The 19447-nt window shown below is 38.9% G+C and overlaps 1 protein-coding gene and 1 long non-coding RNA gene across 6 annotated transcripts in view; one reads left to right on the forward strand and one right to left on the reverse strand.

Annotated features, from left to right (window-relative positions):
• Nucleotides 1-4628: 4628 nt before the first annotated feature.
• ROS1 (ROS proto-oncogene 1, receptor tyrosine kinase) overlaps nt 4629-19447 on the forward strand; it is a 119604-nt gene continuing 104785 nt past the window's right edge. For 2 of the 5 annotated variants that reach the window (XM_070795920.1, XM_070795923.1), the window contains exons 1-2: nt 4632-5383; nt 17431-17475. In XM_070795920.1, the coding sequence (XP_070652021.1) occupies nt 5261-5383; nt 17431-17475 (168 nt within the window). In that variant the 5' untranslated portion in view covers nt 4632-5260. Of the gene's footprint in view, nt 5384-17430; nt 17476-19447 lie in introns of all 5 variants that reach the window. The other 3 variants (XM_070795924.1, XM_070795922.1, XM_070795921.1) reach the window with 3 other exon arrangements.
• LOC139184900 (uncharacterized) overlaps nt 13332-19447 on the reverse strand; it is a 124091-nt gene continuing 117975 nt past the window's right edge. The window contains exon 5 of the long non-coding RNA XR_011568420.1: nt 13332-19246. This is a non-coding gene — a long non-coding RNA (uncharacterized lncRNA). The remainder of the gene's footprint in view (nt 19247-19447) is intronic.

Genomic DNA, 19447 nt, shown 5'->3' on the forward strand with positions numbered 1-19447 from the left:
TCTTAGGGTGTGCAACTTCATTACAAGATAAAAGTCCTGGGACTTGGTTCTCATGGGTCAGAGTCGCTGCCTCCCTCACCTGCTCCCATGTCCCATTGAGGTTCCCTGGCTCAGTGAGCTGCATCGGTGCTTTCCTGTCCTGTGACCACCTTCTGTCCTTTAGCAGTTGCTCTCTTTGTTCTGCTCATGTATTTCATGCCTGGAGTAGGGTTTGAAACAGCAGCGGTTGTTCCAGTGGGGTGCTGGTGCTGTGCATGGCGGTCTGCAAGGTGGTGCTGTGCGATACTGCGGGGTTCCTGGGCCCCAGTGCCACACTTAGAGATGCTTCATTAAGAACAAAGGTTGGGACTTCCCTGGCAGTCCAGTCCAGTCTTAACGACACCGCACCTCCACTGCAGAGAGCACAGGTTCTATCCCTGGTAGGGGAACTGGGATCCTGCATGCTGTGGGGTGTGGTCAAAAAGCAGAAAAAAAGGAAGCAAAAGTTGGGGGCACTTTTGTCAGAGGGGAACCATGAGAACCCTGCTGTAGATTCTGACTCCTCTGATCTGGAGGCTGGGAGAAGAGGGCCTGATTTGGCTTTTGAAAACCTCTCAACTTTATTACAAAAGCAGTTTTCACTTCAGGGCTGGCTGTAGGTAAAATGTTAAGTGGTCATCCAGTGTCTGGATTCAATCTCTGAAAGGATTTTCCATGAAAACGCAAGGCTTTTTAGTCTCAATTAGATTTAAAAGGCTCAAAAAGTGCAAATACTTTCAAAATAAAACCGAAAAAAAAATTGGTAGAAATATATCAGAATATTTTTTCTCTGAGTGGTGAAGAAAGAAAGGAGAAAGGTGTGAGGGAGGGTAGGAAAGATGGGCGAGGAAGGCAGAGAGGGAGCTAGTTTTACTTTACATACTTGAGACCAGTCTCAGAATACATACATAATTTTATACATTCCTTTCTACCTAATATTACAGCATTAATTTATTCAAGCCATTAAAAAACTCCTCCTGAGGCAGATTTTTAAGAACCATTAAGTACCTCATACAAAGAGCAACCACTTAAAAACCAGCCTCCTAGAACTTGATGAATCTGAGAAAGCTCCAAACTTGGAAGCAGCAGGTAAACAGGCTCTGAACAACAACAACAATAAAATCCCCTGAGCACTCAGAGGTAAATAAATGTATGAGAAGAGCTGGAAAAAAAAATGATGTCTTTCTATTGTGATTTTTATCTTTTGTTGTTCTGTGCAAAAGGGGTGGCGTAATTGATCCTATTTCCACCTTCAAGTCTCAGGGAAGGAGTGTGGAGGACACAAGTGTCTAATAACTCCTCACTTGTGCATTTCAGCCACTGAGGTCCCAGGCTAAAATACAACTTAAATTTGATAATAATGTAGCAAATCCAAATTGCAGAGCAGAAACTGAAATGTGTGTCTCTGGCCTCTGTTCCTCCTGGCGAGGACGTTGGCTGTTGAACCTGAAAAGCTAATAATTTAATACTTTCCTCCTTGGCATGCTGTAGCATCACCCCTTCCTTGAGGCATGGAGAGGAGATGCACTGGCTCTGATGAATGTCAGTGGGGGACCACACCCCCTCGATTGATACCCACCATAGGAATAATTATTGTCTTGGTGATGGCTAGTGTATCTGTCTTTTTAGCCAATTTCAAGGTTCAGCACATGTGCCATGGCAGACCGTGATCAGGCTTCTAGTGGGTCTGATAAAGTAGTAACGCAGGATGGCAAGGCCATGTGCTGGAGTAAGAATTTGCTTGCATGGCAAATTGTTAGGCCATGAATGTTGACATGGCCCTTCTCAAGCCTGGTAGTATGAAAGGTCCTTCTCTGGGGCTCCTTTAGAGGATTGTAAAATTTTATTTCCCTGTAAAATTTCATTCCCCATGTGGTACTGATAGACTGCAACTGAATTAGAGGATGTAGATTGTATATTTTCAGCATATATAATTTCAAAACTCAGATGTATTTGATCACATCAAATCTGTTGTTAACCATCTGTAAAGCTTATTCTAACGAAATAGGATTAGAATAAAGTAAAGTGAAAGTGAAGTTGCTCAGTTGTGTCTGACTCTTTGTGACCCCATGGACAGTAGCCTGCACCAGGCTCCTCTGTCCATGGGATTTTTCTAGGCAAGAGTACTAAAGTGGGTTGCCATTTCCTCCTCCAGGGAATCTTTCTGACCCAGGGATCGAACTCAGGTCTCCCATTGTAGACAGACGCTTTACCATCTGAGCCACCAGGGATTATAAAGGAACATTTTAACAATTTCTCCTCTCATAGTGCCACCTCACTGATTCAACTATGAACCAGGCCATTGTTTCAGAATGTGATCTGTTCATTGCAGAATTGATCCCATGGGAAAGTCAATTTATTCTAAGGGATTTGTGGGAGTTTTAAGTCTTATTTGTTAGGATAACATTTTTAATGCATGTACAAAAATTTTGTTCAAAGCCATCTTGGAGAAACTTGTTTGGTGTGAACTCTAGTCATGTGTTTCAAGTATCCTATTCTAACTTGAGATGAATTTGGAGCTTGCAATCGATGCTTTCAAATTCTCATTCAGAATATGTTAAAAAGTTATTAATTTTTTGAAGCTGTAGTGTGTACACATGGTACAAAACTCAGACATTACAAATAAATATTAACCTCTTGTCAGATATGTGATTTGCAAATATTTTCTCTCATTCTGTAGGTTGCTTTTTCATTTTGTTGATGAGTTCCTTAGCTATGCAGAAACTGCTTAGTTTGCTATAGTTCTTTTTGTTTATTTTTGCTTTTGTTGCCTTTGTTTTTGGTATCAAATCCTCCATTTACATTTGATTCAAATATCACTTCCAGTTTTATCAGTTCTTATTTCTCTGCTGCAATTTTATCTTTGTCGGCCAATTCCTTTTTTCAATTATCCATTTTTCTAAACATCATTTTGCAAAATGTCATGTGGGTTTATCACCGGGAGACAAGGAGGCAACATGCCGCCTTGCTTTGCTGTCTGTGTAAGAGCGGAATAACAGATATGCAGTGAGTGGCCAATCACTGATAAACTTTGAAAGAGGTGACGTGACTGATATCTGATCTTAATGTGCATCTGTTATATACATCTGATTTGTGGACTGCAGAGATAGCAGAGAAGTTTGTATTTAATGCACAATACTCACAGGTAATATATTGTGCTAACTGAAGTTTGAACTGTATTGTTAGTTAACTAAACTGTGGTAACTGAAACTTCTACATTCCAGTCATGACTGCCTACACGGTGGCAGATTTTATTCCAAAGATGGTGCAATAGTCTCTCCCATCCTACATGTTCTTCTAGGACTTTGCTATTCCCATCCCAAAAGGTAGGGTCTAACTCCCCTTTCCTTGAATCAGGGCAGTTTTGTGCCTTTCTGGTAACCAATAAAATGGGGAAAATAGCCTCATTTAAAAAAAATAGCTGAATGATTTCTAAAGATGAATCATGAAAGTCAATACACTTAACCCCAGCACACTTTTATCAAAGCTCTAAGTCACCATGCAAGCTACCCAATTGCTTGGTGACTATTGTGCTGTGAAGAAGTCCAAAGAAGTCTATTTGGAGAAATCACCTGGACAAGTTGTGTGAATTAATGGTTGATCCACTATTAGATTATAGATATTTTAGGTTAAGTCTTTTGCTAATATGATTAATTTTATAACAAACATCTTGGAACATACTTTATTTTTCACAAGTGCGAATCTATGTGCCAGTTAAATTTCTCAAATCAGAATAAGCACAAATCTTGATATTGAAAGGATATACCAAAAATTAGATTAAGTAAGAGTAAAGATTATATTTAGGTTTTCAAGGAAGTACTTAGTAGTCCACTTAGTGAAGTAACAGTTACAAATATTACTTGTGCTAATAAGACAGAAAGGGCTAGTGGCACCAGGAAAAGATACTTTTCTTTGGGAAGAGAAAATTCCATAGGCAATAAAGTTTATTCTCTAATTTAAACATGCTTTTGTAGAAAAATGGCTATATCCTCTGACCAAGTAATTGGAGAGTTGCATATTCTGTGATCTATGTTCTTTCAAATGCAGACAATGAACAAAAAATAGGCAGAGGGTGGGGAATTTTTTCAAGAGACCAGGTTTTAGGGGTCAATCTAGAGTCAGTTCATTCTTCTTCATGTTGGTCATCAGTTTGGTTAGCATTTACTAAAGGATGCTCAGCTCGAAACAAACCCTCAGGTGGGTGTTCCTCACAATGAGAACTTCATGTCATTAACACAAGGGTAAGTTACAACAGTATAATTTATTTAAGAAGACAAGGAAGTTGATTTGAAACTATAGATTGTCATGAGAAAAAATACCAACATGACAATATCTGGCCTTAAAGAGTTAACCCCTGGCGATCTAAAAAGTAGCTATCCAGAATGACTCACTTCTGTACGTTGCAAATATTTAAAATTCTTTGTTTTGGGCTTGAACTTTATCTCCATGCTGAGCAGATTGAAATTTGTACAATATTTCCTTTTCAAGACAATTACCCTCAGACATATCTTAAGTTTCTGTGGTGGCTAGTTCCAGTTCTCTGTCTCAATAGTCTTGATAAGGCAGTGTTTAGTTAATATGTAGTGAAGTTCTGAAAGTGCCTAACAAACTTCCTTGTCTTTAGCTGACCCTCAGAGTATCTGTCTATTAATTTCAGGCTTGTTTGCTTTTTTATTTTAAAGTATGTATGTTTGATTTCAAAGGGTTATGTTTTTCCTCTCTGCTGCATCATTTGATTTGGGTGCTTTGATTTTTTTTTTTTTTTCTGATAATTCTTTATTAGAATAGTGTTACTGTTTGCTAAACATGCTTAAAATCCAGTTTCCTGCATAGCTGAACAAACCTCAAAGAAGTGAAGTGGTGGAGGGTCCACTGAGTCTGATCCGTCTCAGACTGTGCACGTGTCACATGCTTGCTGAAATGTAATTTGCCTTCTCCGCTTTGTTTACTTTCCTTGTGAAGCGCTCTCCTAAGACCTAACCTTTACTCTGTGGGTGACTTTCTTTATGAGAGTAAAAGGAAGCCTCGTTTTGAAATAGCTGTTATGGGAATGATACAAACTATCTAGTATTCAAAGTTCTGAACATTATTGAAAAGGCAAAGATATCCCAACACATCAAAACAAGACCAAAAAGTCCGCCAGCCACTCTTTCAACTCAAGTGATGAAACCCAAAGAATTCAGATAGCGAGATGGAGAAAATGAGAAGAAAGTTCATCTGAAAATCCGCCATCAGTGAAGTGATGAAGAACGTGTACTGGCTTAGTCTGAAACTTGTCAATTTTGCAACTCTTGGCTGCGTATGGATTTCTGTGGTCCAGTGTACAGTTTTAAACAGCTGTTTAAAGTCATGTGTAACTAACCTGGTAAGTTTTCCTGGTCTAATATTTGTCTTTATAGGAAGCAGAAGAGATAGAATTCAGCTTATTATATTGGTTGAATTATTTTCTCTTTATGAGAAGTTTTCTCATGAGAAATGATGGCAAGGCAAGAGTCCTTTTTCCAAAATAAGTTAGGAAAGTTAGTGATTATAGTAAGTAGGGCAGAGCTACTTTATTTCTTTCAAGTTGTCTGTTCATAGATTATTATTATTATTTTTGCAACAGGGGGCATGGGATTCGGGCAAAGGATGCGTAAATGAAATCAATTTGCACACCTTAAAAAATATCAGTTAAACTCATTTGTTACAAAATCATTTATATTTGTCTTGAAGCATGAAATAGGTTTGGCCACAGGGCAATACCTTGTCATTGCAGGCAAAAGTACTATTTATATTGTGGATAGACAATTGTATCGGGAGGGGGATGATGAGGGAAGCAGATGCGGATGCCATGTAGAACACTTTTTCTTATTATTAATCATTATGTATTTACATGTTATTTTATGTATTATATACTTATAAGATTATCATTATTAAATGATAGAATTGTTTGTAAATTCCTGTCTGTGCATTTATAATATTTTTGCTGAGTTTTTCTGGACGTTTATGATTTTCTCCTCATTTCTGGGTGTCATTCCTCCTAAATAGTGTTTCACATCTTTACAGTTATTGAGACTTATTTGTGCTTAAAACAGTCACTGAATCAACTTTAAAAGCCAAATACATTCTAGTCAGGGAAAGATACGCTCTTCTTATCTAAAGACCATGTGATAAGACTTATAGTCATATTTTTAAAATAAAAAAATACCAAATACGATTCATTATTAGGCTAAAGTATTAGAGATAGAAGTCTGTGGTAGAGTGAAAAAGGAAAGGTATTTGTGTTATACTCTTGGTTTAATTTAAACTATCATTTTAAACACTGCTTAAGCTTACTATTGTTTCAGCACTTTTTAAAAACATGGTTGAAAAAAAATAATAAAAATATGGTTGGTATTTTATAGAATTCTCTGCTGAAGACGTCACTACACGAATGTAGAAATATGTGCTTTAGGGTTTTATAAACCTAAATATCCAAATTTAAAAATGGAAAACTGGGACTATTAAATATTTTCTTTTTTATTACATTTTTTTCTCTGATTATAAGAACAATACATATTCACTGTAAAATGTTTATGATAGAGAAGAATAAAAGAAAAAATCCTGTACTTCCACAACTATTGACCTATAATTGTATTTTCTTTCAGTGACTTTTTTCCTCAAGTATGTATATAATTTTTCACACACTGTGCACCCAGCTCTTTCATTGAACATTACTTTGTGGATTTTCCTGTACACAGGAAAACAGTTTATTGCACTGTTTGAATGCTTGATGTTTTTATGGCAGTACAGTCCTTAATATATTGTAAATATTCCATCACATGAATGTGCCACTATACTTTATTTATTAATTTCCCGACTATCAAAACTGATGCTGGCTGTTTCTATTATTGGAGTCTCCATTTTGTGTTTTAGCTAAACTTAGTTTTATCTTATTTTTGTGTGTGGGCTCCTTGATTTCAGGGTTTGGCAGAAGGAGCAGACAGTCTGTTCCTTTGCTGAGTTGCCTTCCGTTCACCTCCTACAGAGAAAGGCACAGCTGATAGGGTGGCAACTGCAGAAGACACGGTCTGCCAGTTTGACTAGTGATTGTAATCATGTTCTCCATCTGTTCCTCCCACATCAGGGCAGGGGAGACAAAAGCTAGGTGAAGGAACAATGAATAGAGCCACGGATCAGAGGAACGACATGAAAAGTGCTGGAGTTTATTGCACTGTTTGAATTTTTTTTTTTTTCTATGCTATCATTTTTAGCTTGGACTTTGCTATGCAGGTCATCTTTGATGTCATTGGGTGGTTCTTTTTGTTAATTAATTTTTTGTTATCATGCTTGGTAAATAACGTACAACATACTCACTGTAACTGCCAATTCATGTATCTCAACATTTTTAGAAAATTATTAGTCATTATTTCTCAAAAGGTTGCCTCTACTATATCCTTTTCTTGCCTACTGATACTCTGTGCATGTTCAGTCACTCAGTCATATCTGTTTCTTTGGGCCCATGGATTGTAACCTGCCAGGCTCCTCTGGAATTTCCCAGGCAAGGTACGGGAGTGGGTTGCCATCTCCTCCAGCAATCTTCCCTACCCAGGGATCAAAACTGCGTCCCCTGCGTCTCTTACATTGGCGGGCAGATTCTTTACCACTGAACCACCTGGGAAGCCCTGAGACTCAGATTAGATGTATATTATATTATCATTCTCACTGGGTGATTCTTGATATTGAGGCATCTTTGCCTTTTAAAAAGAAACAAAAGTGTCTTGTAGAAAGGAATGTTAAAACTGCTGTCCCAAAATGCACAAATCATAGTTCTATGTTTGAGCGTGGGTTTTACACTAATGGAGGAATCTGTATGTATTAGTTGAATGTATTAACTGACCTGATATTTTAAGATTGTATGTGCCATGTGCTGCAGAGAACAAAAAAATAATTACTATTTTTCAGAACACTAGCATTGTGAGATCCTTTATGGAAAAAAAAAAGAGATTTATGGCCAAATAATCTATGGAAATGCTTTTTGCCCATACCCTCGTTTTGTACATTCAACAGGATACAACCTCATCTTGATGGCTTTGTTGAATCACAATTTTGTGATCTTCTTTGGCAATAAAACTTTTTTTTTTTTTTCGAGTAACAAATCCCAATAGTTGAGGACCTAGTGCTCAGAAGTGCTCTTTTAGAAGCCTCAAGTCAATTCAATATGATTGTCAGAAATAATGAGATTCAGAAGGTTGTCCTGTTTAAAAAAGTATATATATATGTATATATATAATACCTTTCTTATATATCAATATACAACTTTATAACATGTGGGCTAAGTTGCTTCAGTCGTGTCCAACTCTTTGTGACCCTATGGACTGTAGACCTCCAGGCTCCTCTGTCCATGGGGATTCTCCAGGCAAGAATAATGGGGTGGTTTGCCATGTCCTCCTCCGGGGACCTTCCCAACCCAGGGATCCAACCTGCGTCTCTTATGTCTCCTGCATTGACAAGTGGGTTCTTTACCACTAGTGCCACCAAACCGTAATTCCAAAATTCTATAAAATATCCAGAAATTAGTACAATATGTACCAATACAGGAATAGGCAAGCCAGTAAAACAGAATATGCTCCAGAAATTCTACTGTGTACATAAGGGAGTGTGGAATATGATAAAGATGATAATTGAAACCAAAGTGAAGCTATCCATTTAGAATGAAAAATAACTCCTTCCCTCAGTAGGTGAAAGAATAAGCAAACTGACAGTTCAGGTAAGGAAATATTATTCAAAGCTATTATAAAAAGAAATGAGCTATCAAGCCATGAAAGACATGGAGGAAACCTAAATGCCTAACTAAGTGAATGAAGCCAATCTGAAAAGGCTGTATGGCTCCAACTGTATGATGTTCTGGAGAGGGCAAAGCTACAGAGATACTGGAAAGATCCATGGTTGAGAGCGATGGCACTGGGCTGTGGGGAGATGAATGGGCAGAACACAGAGGATTGCCAGAGCAGTGAAAGTACTCTGTATGGTATTATATTATTATACTTTTGTCCAAATACCAAGACTGAACCCTAAGGTAAATTATGGACTTTGGGTGATTGTGATTATTCCACTGTAGGCTCATGCTTACTAAAAATGTGCTATTCTGGTGAATGGTGTTGATAATGGGAGAAGCTATGCATGTGTGGGAGCAGGGAGTTGATGGGAAATCTCTGTACCTTAAACTCAGTTCTGTCATACACCTTAAGCTAATCTAAACAAAATAAAGTAAAAAATAAAGTACTCCTTTCTTTGAAAAGAAAAGTGAAAAAAAAAAGATTCAAAAAGTTTCAACTCCTATTAACATATTACTACCAGATTAAAATAAATTCCATGAGGTATTTTAAAAAGATATAATTTAAATACAAACAGACAACAAAAACAGAACAAGACCTCATCCTATAAAATATTTTGATAAGTTAGGGAAGACTGTTTGTATAATCTTGGAGTGGGAAAGAAGTCTGTTTCAAAAACCTAGATTCACTAAAAGAAATTATTAATAAATTCAACTGCTTAGAAATTAACTATATGACAATAAACAGAAGACAATAAAAACAAAGTCAAAGAATGGAAAAAAGTTTTACATATGATAAACACAATTTTACCAACTCTTGTAAAGGAGAGTATTTAAATATTGTTCAGAACAAGGCGGCCTGCTTTTTAAAGAAAAGAAACATTAATGGCTAAAAAACACTAATGACTAAAAAATGTGATTGATGTTCAACCTCACAGCAACATAAAATTGCATAGGAAAAATGAATTATCAATTTTTATTCTATCAGATTTGCAGAGATAAAGACATCTTAAAAATTGGCCAAGTTTGGATAAGCTGGAACTTCCATGTGCTTTTCGTTAGGATGTAAGTTGATAGCATTCTAGAAAATAGTGGGTAAATAAATACCAAAATTAAAAGAGAAAGCTTACCTTTAACCCTGAACATCAAGAAATTTATCTGAAGAGATTATTGCATCACTAATGATATGTCTGCAAAAGGCTGTTTATAGCAAATTTGCACATAATATTAATAATAAATTTCTAAGTGCCTGGAACTGTACTATAATAATGAATGTATAATTTAATTTAATCCTCACAGAACTTTAAGCACTAATTATTATCCTACTGATGTTTCAGATGAAAATACCAAGTTTAAACAACGCAGCTAACTTTTAAAATGATCACATCAGGAGCAAATATATGTGGGATTAAAATGCAGATCATTCTGCTCTGTTTCATTAATAAGGTAGGAAGTGAAGAGTGAAGTTAGTTCTGCCTGAGGTGGGCAATATAAGGACACTTGTGCCAAGAAGTAGGAGTTGGGTTGAGGATTTAAGATCTGGGACTGGGACAGTGTCTTTCAAGCAGGTAATTGGAAGAGGTGAGCTCAGGTAAATGACGAGAACTCTCACTCCAAAGTGAGGAATTTGGTACAGATTAGAGGTGGCATCTGTGCTTTGGTTAAGGGCACAGGCTTTGGAGGCAACTAGGAGAAGGCGATGGCACCCCACTCCAGTACTCTTGCCTGGAAAATCCCATGGACGGAGGAGCCTGGTGGGCTGCAGTCCATGGGGTCGCGAAGAGTCAGACACGGAGCGACTTCACTTTCACTTTTCACTTTCATGCATTGGAGAAGGAAATGGCAACCCACTCCAGTGTTCTTGCCTGGAGAATCCCAGGGACGGGGGAGCCTGGTGGGCTGCTGTCTATGGGGTCACACAGAGTCGGACACGACTGAAGCGACTTAGCAGCAGCAGCAGCAGCAGTGCCCCATTAAAATCCTAACTCTTGGACAACTTACTAGACCTCCCTGTCTCTCAGCTGCAAAATGAAGTTAATAAAAGTATCTCCCAAATAGGGTTGTTGGGACGTTGAATGAGATTCAGTGTAGAACGCCAAGAAGAGTGCCTGGAACTTGAGACTCACTCACTAATGTTAGCTATGATTATGGGGAGGAGGGGGATGGAGAGGCAGTTGGAAATTAGGGAAGAGTGTTGACAAAATCATCTTCATCTGAACCCCCTAGACCTGACTCATGAAGCTACCTTGCCCAAGACCATTTGATGGGCACGCCATTAGGTTTATTAAACTTAATTTTGAGAACTGCCAACAGAAGGACTCAATACTATTACAGTGTGACTTAAAGGTCACCAAGAAACGTCTCTGCTGTTTCATTGTTTAAAAACTACCCAGGTATTCACCCTTTTGCTTTTATGAGCTAACACCAATTTTTGAAGGGATAGGAAAAAATTCAATTGCAGATTCACTCTCTTACATGTCATTGTATTTGGCTGTGTTTCAATCACATAAGGGGGAATCAAAAGCTTCATTTTGAACAAAATTATGAACACAAAGAACTAGGAAGCATTTGGTTGCACAATTAACCTAAAAGATACAGTTCTAACTCTCTATGTACTTAATTATCTAAAAACAAAAAATATTAAGCTTTCTTCTCCTTTCTCTACAAATATAAATGGTTAGGGAATGGAGATCAGAGGAATCTTTATTCACACACCAAATGAGAGGAAAAAAAGTCAACATTTGTCCTTTGGTTCCTATGTCTGATTACGTCTCAAGAAATGAGAGTAATCCCTCATGATCCTAGGCCACTGGGTGATGCTTCCAAGGTACTTCTGGACCTTTCCTGAATAGTAGGCCATCTTGAATTCTTGGATTTATTCCTTCAGCATATAGTTATGGAACACCATTATCTTTTTGGCATTGTTCTAGAGGTTGGAGAGAATGAGCAGCAAAGTGGATGGTGCTTACATGGAATGGAAAGAGAGGGCTCCATGAGCTCAGTGATGGTCTTCTTTTTGCTACCTTCTGAAAAGCACAGGATGTTCCAAAGGCCACAACAGATGCTTAAGCCACCTTCCAAGCCCTTTTAGATTTTCTGTTGTTTCTTGAAATGTATCTTGCTCGTAGTGCTGGGTCACACCAGGACAGATGGTGTGCTCCTTGCTAAACTAATCACCTCTCCAATTCAAAGGCTCAAATTCAGCAACTTTTAAGGAGAGGTTCTGGTCAGTACTGGACCTTCTAAGTGACTCAGTGGGAAAAGAATTTGCCTGCCAAGGCAGGAGTCACAGGAGGCACTGGTTCCATTCCTGGGTCAGGAAGATACCCTAGATGAAGAAATGGCTATCCACTCCAGTATTCTTGACTGGAAAGCCCATGGACAGAGGAGTCTGGCGGGCTACCATCCATAGCGTCCTAAAGAGTTGAACACAGCTGAGCGTAGGCTGGTGCTGGTTAGTGCCAGTTAGAGTTACTAAAAATATTCACTTAGTTTTCCTCTGCTTATAATTCTAAGTCAATGAGTAGGGCTGGTTGACAACAATATCATACTTATGTAAGGTCATTTGGGTGCATACCAGGTTATCATAGACTCAGCATTGCCATCTTTCATAAGCCTGTCTGCTCATGAAGGACTCCACTCAAAAATGACCAGAGAGAGGATAAACAATTTATAGACTCTTCCTTCTTAGTTTCCACTTATTTTCCTTCAGCAAAAAAAAAGTTCTTAAAATTTGTGAAAATGTGAGAAATAAACAGAGGAATCTCTTGTTTCACTATATGCAATATTCTGAATTGGTATATTTCCCTTTGCTCTTAATAAGACTGCTTAAAAAAAAAATGCCATGTGCCATGAGATAGGGTTAGAAGATCTGACCCCTAATTTGTCACATGGCAGCTGTTGCACTTGCTTGCACACATGTATGCAGACACACTGCCTCTGTGTAAAGTCTCAAATGTGTTTGAAAACTAGGCTTTAAGAATGAATATCAATCTCATATCTATCTATGAGAAAAATGAGACTTTAGTTTTTGTTTTTTTTTTAAGAAAAGAACCCTGGGCTTCAATGAACCATCAGCAAAAAAGGTTGAGGCCATGACTATATGAATGAAAATAGGATGGTCTTCAATCAAAATGCTGTTAAACCTGCACCAAGCTTGACCTATTGTACTACTTGTGAACAATTTAGAAATTTCTGGGTTGTGATTGTATGCTAACTTGGTGATTCATGGGAAATCCAGATGGGAATCTAATAATTCTTTTTGCCCGGCATGTGGGATCTTAGTTCCCACACCAGGGATTGAACCCATGCCCCCTACAGCAGAAGGGCGGAGTCCCAGGGGAGTCTGGTGGGAATCTAGTAACTCTTGACGACAATGGGTGGTATTCTGTTTCATTTTACAGTAACAGGCTCTAGTAGTCACGTACAAGTTGTTTTGTCTGTGAGATTTAAGCAATGTGAAGGAAGATGGATACAGATACTCAAAAGCTTAAATACTAAACAAGGTTGATGGCCCTTATATTTATGAGAAGCTGAGAAAGATGGAAAAAATGTTTATTTTTTTTTTAAGATTGGCATCCAAGTTATAGAGATATGAGTAGAGAAATCTTTTAAATAGGAGCACAATTTTAGACTCTGTGCCTTAAGTCTTCATGCAACTAGTTGAAAATGTAGCACTGCTCTTCATTTAACCATGGATAGTTGACATTTTAAAGGACTGGGTGGCAGAAAATTATGTTTATATAAAAATTGCTTCATCAAATGTGAACACTTTGCTAAGTGGCTTATCATGAAATTTGCCAAATCTCTGAAAAAGCAACAGTTCAAAATGAGGTTGAGAGTGTAATTTGAAACAGGATGTCCTGTTTTTTTGGTTTGGCCACTTTGATTAAAACCTTCTGTGAGGCAACTTTCATGATGGGCTGAGATGCAAGTTAACATGACAACAACATGTTGATCTAGAAAACAAAAAGCACAATGGCTCTGTAATCATGAACAGATACAGTTACTTCACTAATTAGTGAAAAGAGCACACCCTACCCCTTAAAAACCAGTTTCAGCAGTGGCTTCTTTTGGACATATATAAATCCCTTCATGGAAAAGTTACGAAACCCCAGGAAATCCCACTTGTGAATCATTGTAGATTTTGACCCAGAGGTTAGTTCCTATAATGCTCATTTCATGAAAAACTTCCCCCAACCCCCATTTTCAGTGGTTAGTTTGTATAAAAAAAGCTTAAGACTATAAACCTGAAAAACCATAATTTTCCCAAACAGGATTTTTAGCACTTAACAGGTTAAGCTCATTATTCAGACAAAGTCAAAGTCTCTGAGTATGATTGTATGTGTGTCTGTGCCTGCTTAGTCCCTTAGTCTTGTCTGACTCTTTGTGACCCCATGCACTCTAGCCAGCCAGGCTCCTCTGTCCGTGGAATTTTCCAGGCAAATATAATGGAGAGAGTTGCCAGGTCCTGCTACAGAGGATCTTCCTGACCCAGGGATCGAATCCATGTCTCTTGCGTCTCCTGCATTGGCAGGCAGCTTCTTTACCACTGAGCCACCTGGGAAGCCCCATGATGGTATAAGCCACAGATTAATGACTATGCTAATCACTATGCTAATCATGCATGTGATTATATATTGTTGTTGTTTAGTTGCTCAGTCGTGTCTCATTCTTTGCAACCCCATGGACTGTAGCACTCCAGGCATCCCTGTCCTCTGCCAACTCCAGGAGGTTGCTCAAACTCAAGTCCATTGAGTCAGTGATGCCATCCAACCATCTCATCCTCTGTCATCACCCCCCTCTCCTCCTGCCTTCAATCTTTCCCAGCATCAGGGTCTCTTCAAATGAGTCAGTTCTTCACATCAGGTGGCCAAAGTATTAGAGTTTCAGTTTCAACATCAGTCCTTCCAGTGAATATTCAGGACTGATTTCCTTTAGGATTGACTGAATTGATTTCTTTGCAGTCCAAGGGACTCTCAAAAGTCTTCTCCAACACAACAGTTCAAAAGCATCAATTCTTCAGCGTTCAGCTTTCTTTAGGGTCCAACTCTCACATCCATACGTGACTACTAGAAAAACCGTAACTTTGACTATATGGATCTTTGTTGGCAAAGTAATGTCTCTGCTTTTTAACATGCTGTCTAGGTTGGTCATAGCTTTTCTTCCAAGGAGCAAGTGTGTTTTAATTTCACAGCTGCAGTCACCATCAGCACTGATTTTGGAGCCCAAGAAAATAAAGTTTGTCACTGTTTCCATCGTTTCCCTATCTATTTGCCATGAAGTAGTGGATGCCATGATCTTCATTTTTTTGAATGTTGAGTTTTAAGCCAGCTTTTTCACTCTCCTCTTTCACCTTCATCAAGAGAATCTTTAGTTCCTCTTCATTTTCTGCCTTAAGGGTGGTATCATCTGCATATCTGAGGTTATTGATATTTCTCCCAGCAATCTTGATTCTAGCTTGTGCTTCATCCAGCCTGGCATTTTGCATGATATACTCTGCATATAAGTTAAATAAGCGGGGTGACAATATACAGCCTTGATGTACTCCTTTCCCAATTTAGAACTATGATTATATGTGTCATGTGGAAAAAATCATTCAAAGGACCCCCAAGGTGATGATGGAATAGGCCACCGAAACCTTGGGGTACTTTGAGTTTTTGCATGACACATATAATTGTATGTCTGATTAGCCTAGTCATTAATCTATTTCTGGTATGCATATTCTACATTTATGTTTCCCAATACCACCTTTGTCTCTGTTTGAGACAGTTTAAGTGACTTGTGTTATAAGGGCGTTGTGGCATTCTCCAAATCATGTGCTTGGCAATTTACTCAAGTAAAATTGAATACAATGTTTTTTCATTATTCCTCTTCTGGGGGGCTTCCAGGGCTTCCCAGGTGGCACTAGTGATAAAGAACCCACCTGCCAATACAGGAGACTTAAGAGATGTGGGTTCAATCAGGAAGATTCCTTGGAGAAGGAAATGGTCACCCACTCCAGTATTTTTGCCTGGAAAATCCCATGGACAGAGCAGCTTGACAGGATATGGTCCATAGGGTCGCAAACAGCCCAGCATGACTGAAGTGACTTTGCACACAGACACTAATTTTTACACCATAGCTTTATACAAAACTGTTTAATCTGTCTTCTGGTTGTATAGTATTTACAACAGAAATGTTGTATGTTAAATGGTGTACTTTTCAAGCAACCCAAACACCTGGTTAGCATAAATCTTTTAGTGGTAATGCCATTCCATTAGCTCCTTTGTTTCCAGAACTTCTGAAAATCCCTTTGCTAAAGAGTTGGAGAGTGACTGGTCATATAAACCTCAAATATTGCATAGCCCAATGACTCAGCTGGTAAAGCACTTGCCTGCTAATGCAGGAGATGCAAAAGACGTGGATCTGATCCCTGGGTTCAGAAGATGCCCTGGAGAAGGAAATGGCAACCCACTCCAGTATTCTTGCCTGGAGAATCCCATGGACAGAGTAGCCCAGCAGGCTACAGTCTGTGGGGTCGCAAAGAGTCAGACATGACTGAGCATGCATGCACACACACACACATTGCCTAGCCATGAGAATTAAGAAACACTGTTCATATTAGTACATGAGACTTTATGAAGAACAAAATCAAGTGTTTCTGGGCTTCAGGTTATTAACCTCATGGTCAAATAGTCTGTTTAGCTTATGATTTTATTTTTCCATTTCTTAATTCTGGATGCAAGGGCACTAATGATATTTATATAGGAAGTACTTTCTTGGATGGAGGAAAATAGCTTTTCACATTATAAAAAAAAAATCCAAGATAATAAGCACAGAAACACGAGGAAGAAATACACCTTAAAAAAACCTTGCCTAGGGCAGCTGTTATTCACACTTTGACCTTGTGTGTCGTGAACAAAAATGTATACAGATTTAGGTTAGAATATGAATGCATTTTTTGTATGGTTTGTTATATAATGTTAATTAAATGCAGTCCATTGTTGTTTTAGTCTCTTTAAAAAAAAGAAAAATGCAAATGTAGTTCATCTCTAATCCAGGAGTCCTTGATTGACTAATGTCACAGGCTTATTTAATACTGTGTCTCCTCATTGGTCTTAACTACTTCTTTCGGCTACATGCTAACTCCCACTTTTATCATTTCTGCAGAATCTATAGGCATTGCATCTTATCCAGGCACACTTTGTTTTATTGCACTCTGCATATATTGTGGTTTTTTACAAATTGAAGATTTGTGATGACCTTGTGTTGTTTCATGATGGTTAGCATTTGTTAGCAATAAAACTTAAATTAAAGCATGTACTTTTTTAATAGTACATAATAGATTTTTTAATAGATCATAGTATAGTGTGAACGTACTTGTACACCCACTGGGAAGCCCCCAAATTTGTTGATTTCCTTTGTTTCAGTAGCCTGGAACCAAACTCATGGGATCTCCAAGGTATTCCTGTTAACTTGCAGAGGCATCTTGTCTGGTTTTATGACTGATTTAATGACTTTAAAACATTTGGCTCCTTAATTGACAGTTAGAAAACACTGGAGAGGCAAAAAAGGAAGCTCTTTTTTTCTTTTTTTAATGTTGTGGTGGTTACACCGTCCCTCCTTCTTCATTTCAGGGCAGACAGCTTGACGTCGGCACACCTCACAACCTGAGTGAACCGGTGAGTAATTGCTTCTACTGCCCGGGACTTTACAGTGTTTGCATTGATAAAAAAGGGACAAAAGTCAGGTTTGATTACTGTAATAATTCCTAAGTAAAAGCTCATTTAATTGTGCCCGATGGAGGAAGCTGGATGGAAAATAGAGAGAAGTCTGCATCACAGATTATTCAAACATGAGTTCAGGGACAGTGTGTTGAAGTGGAAAGAACATAGGACTAAGCCAAGACCATGATTTTGATTATACCTAGCTGTGTTCAGTTCAGGTCAGTTGCTCAGTCCTGTCTGACTCTCTGAGACCCCATGGACTGCAGAATGCCAGGCTTCCCTGTCCATCACCAACTCCCAGAGCTTGCTCAAACTCATGTCCATCGAATCAGTGATGTCATCCAACCATCTCATCCTCTGTTGTCCCCTTCTCCTGCCTTCAATCTTTCCCAACATCAGGGTCTTTTCTAATGAGTCAGTTCTTCGCATGAAGTGGCCAAAATATTGGAGCTTCAGCTTTAGCATCAGTCCTTCCAATGAATGTGGCTTTGGCCAAATTACTTAAAATTTCTGAGATGTAGTTAAAACTACTAAAATATGGGTATTCTAAGAGGGTTGGATTAGACAGTGTCTGCTCTTTTCTCTATCAGTTACATTTATAGTCTTCTTTCCTGAACCTGTATCCATTTACGCAATACGTGTTTGGTGACTCCAAGTATAGGTAAAAACCAGGCACTGTGCTGGGTAGTAGAGACTTAAGAATGAGTAAAATAGGGTCTCTGTTTCAAAGGACTCACAGTCTTGTAGGAGAGACAGACATGTACATAAAATCATAGCCAGACAGCATTGTGAGAGTCAGAACAGCGGTGGGTGGGAGGAGAAAGAATACACAGGAGGAAAAGCAGCTTGCTTGCCTGCAGGTCTTGCATGGCTAAAACTAGAAAGATGAAATGTTTTCTAGAAGGACTAGAGGGGAAAGGTACACTAATCAGAGGGAGCCCTTTGTATCCGGACCCAAAAGTTTGAGACAGCTGAGTTGTGCAGAAAAGGAGGGGTACTTCAGCTTGCTTGGAGTAAGCAAGTAAGGAGTGTGCGTGTGCAGAGACAGGAAGTAGAAGACTGGGCTGACAAGCTAGTTGGGCTAGATGGTGGAGAGCTCGGTATACCATGTTGGGAATATTTGGTTTCAATGACACATGGGGTTTTAGACAGGATAAGTATATGATTAGGTTTTGTTGTCCCCTATGAAGCTGTTAGCAAGCAGTGGTGGGCCCAGAAAAACAAGGACAGTGAGTGAGCAAGGAACCAAGACAGAGTCCAGGCAACAAAGAAGTGAATCCATAGAACTTGGTGATGGATTGTCTGTGAGGATGGCGTGGGAAGGCAGTGAAAGGAGGAGAAGCTGCCCTGACTCCTGGCTCAGGCAGCTCAGAAGACTGAAGCATGTTAATAGAAAACATAGGAGACAGCAAATTTGAGGGTACAAAGGGAGGAATTTGATGTTTCATCTGCTAAATTTGGGGCTTCCCAGGTGGCCCTAGTGGTGAAGAACCTGCTTGCCAATGCAGGAGTTGTAAGAGACACGAGTTCGATCCCTGGGTAGAGAAGATCCCCTGGAAGAGGAAATGGCAACTCACTCCAGTATCTGAGGTGTTTGTCAGGACTCAAATGGAACTGTTTAACAAACAATTGAAATCTGGGTCTGGAGCTCAGGAAGGGGTCTCCGCTGAAGTTCAGATTCGGATGGTTGATACTGAGAAGGGAGATGAACTCAGTCTTGGAGAACCTGAAGAGTGAAAAGAGAAAAAGTTGAGGATAGGACATAGACATGAAAGGAAAAAGGAGGAAAAAAAAATAGAGATGGCAGAGCAGAAGGAACTGAGGGAAGGGGAAGGCAATTGAGGTGTTATTGCAGCCTGGTCCACGCAATCACTGGCGCAGACAAACCAGGCAAGGAGGCACAAACTGCATCTGTCCAGTGGGAGGT

Source organism: Bos indicus, chromosome 9 (genome assembly GCF_029378745.1).
Source record: "Bos indicus isolate NIAB-ARS_2022 breed Sahiwal x Tharparkar chromosome 9, NIAB-ARS_B.indTharparkar_mat_pri_1.0, whole genome shotgun sequence".
NCBI lineage: Eukaryota > Metazoa > Chordata > Mammalia > Artiodactyla > Bovidae > Bos > Bos indicus.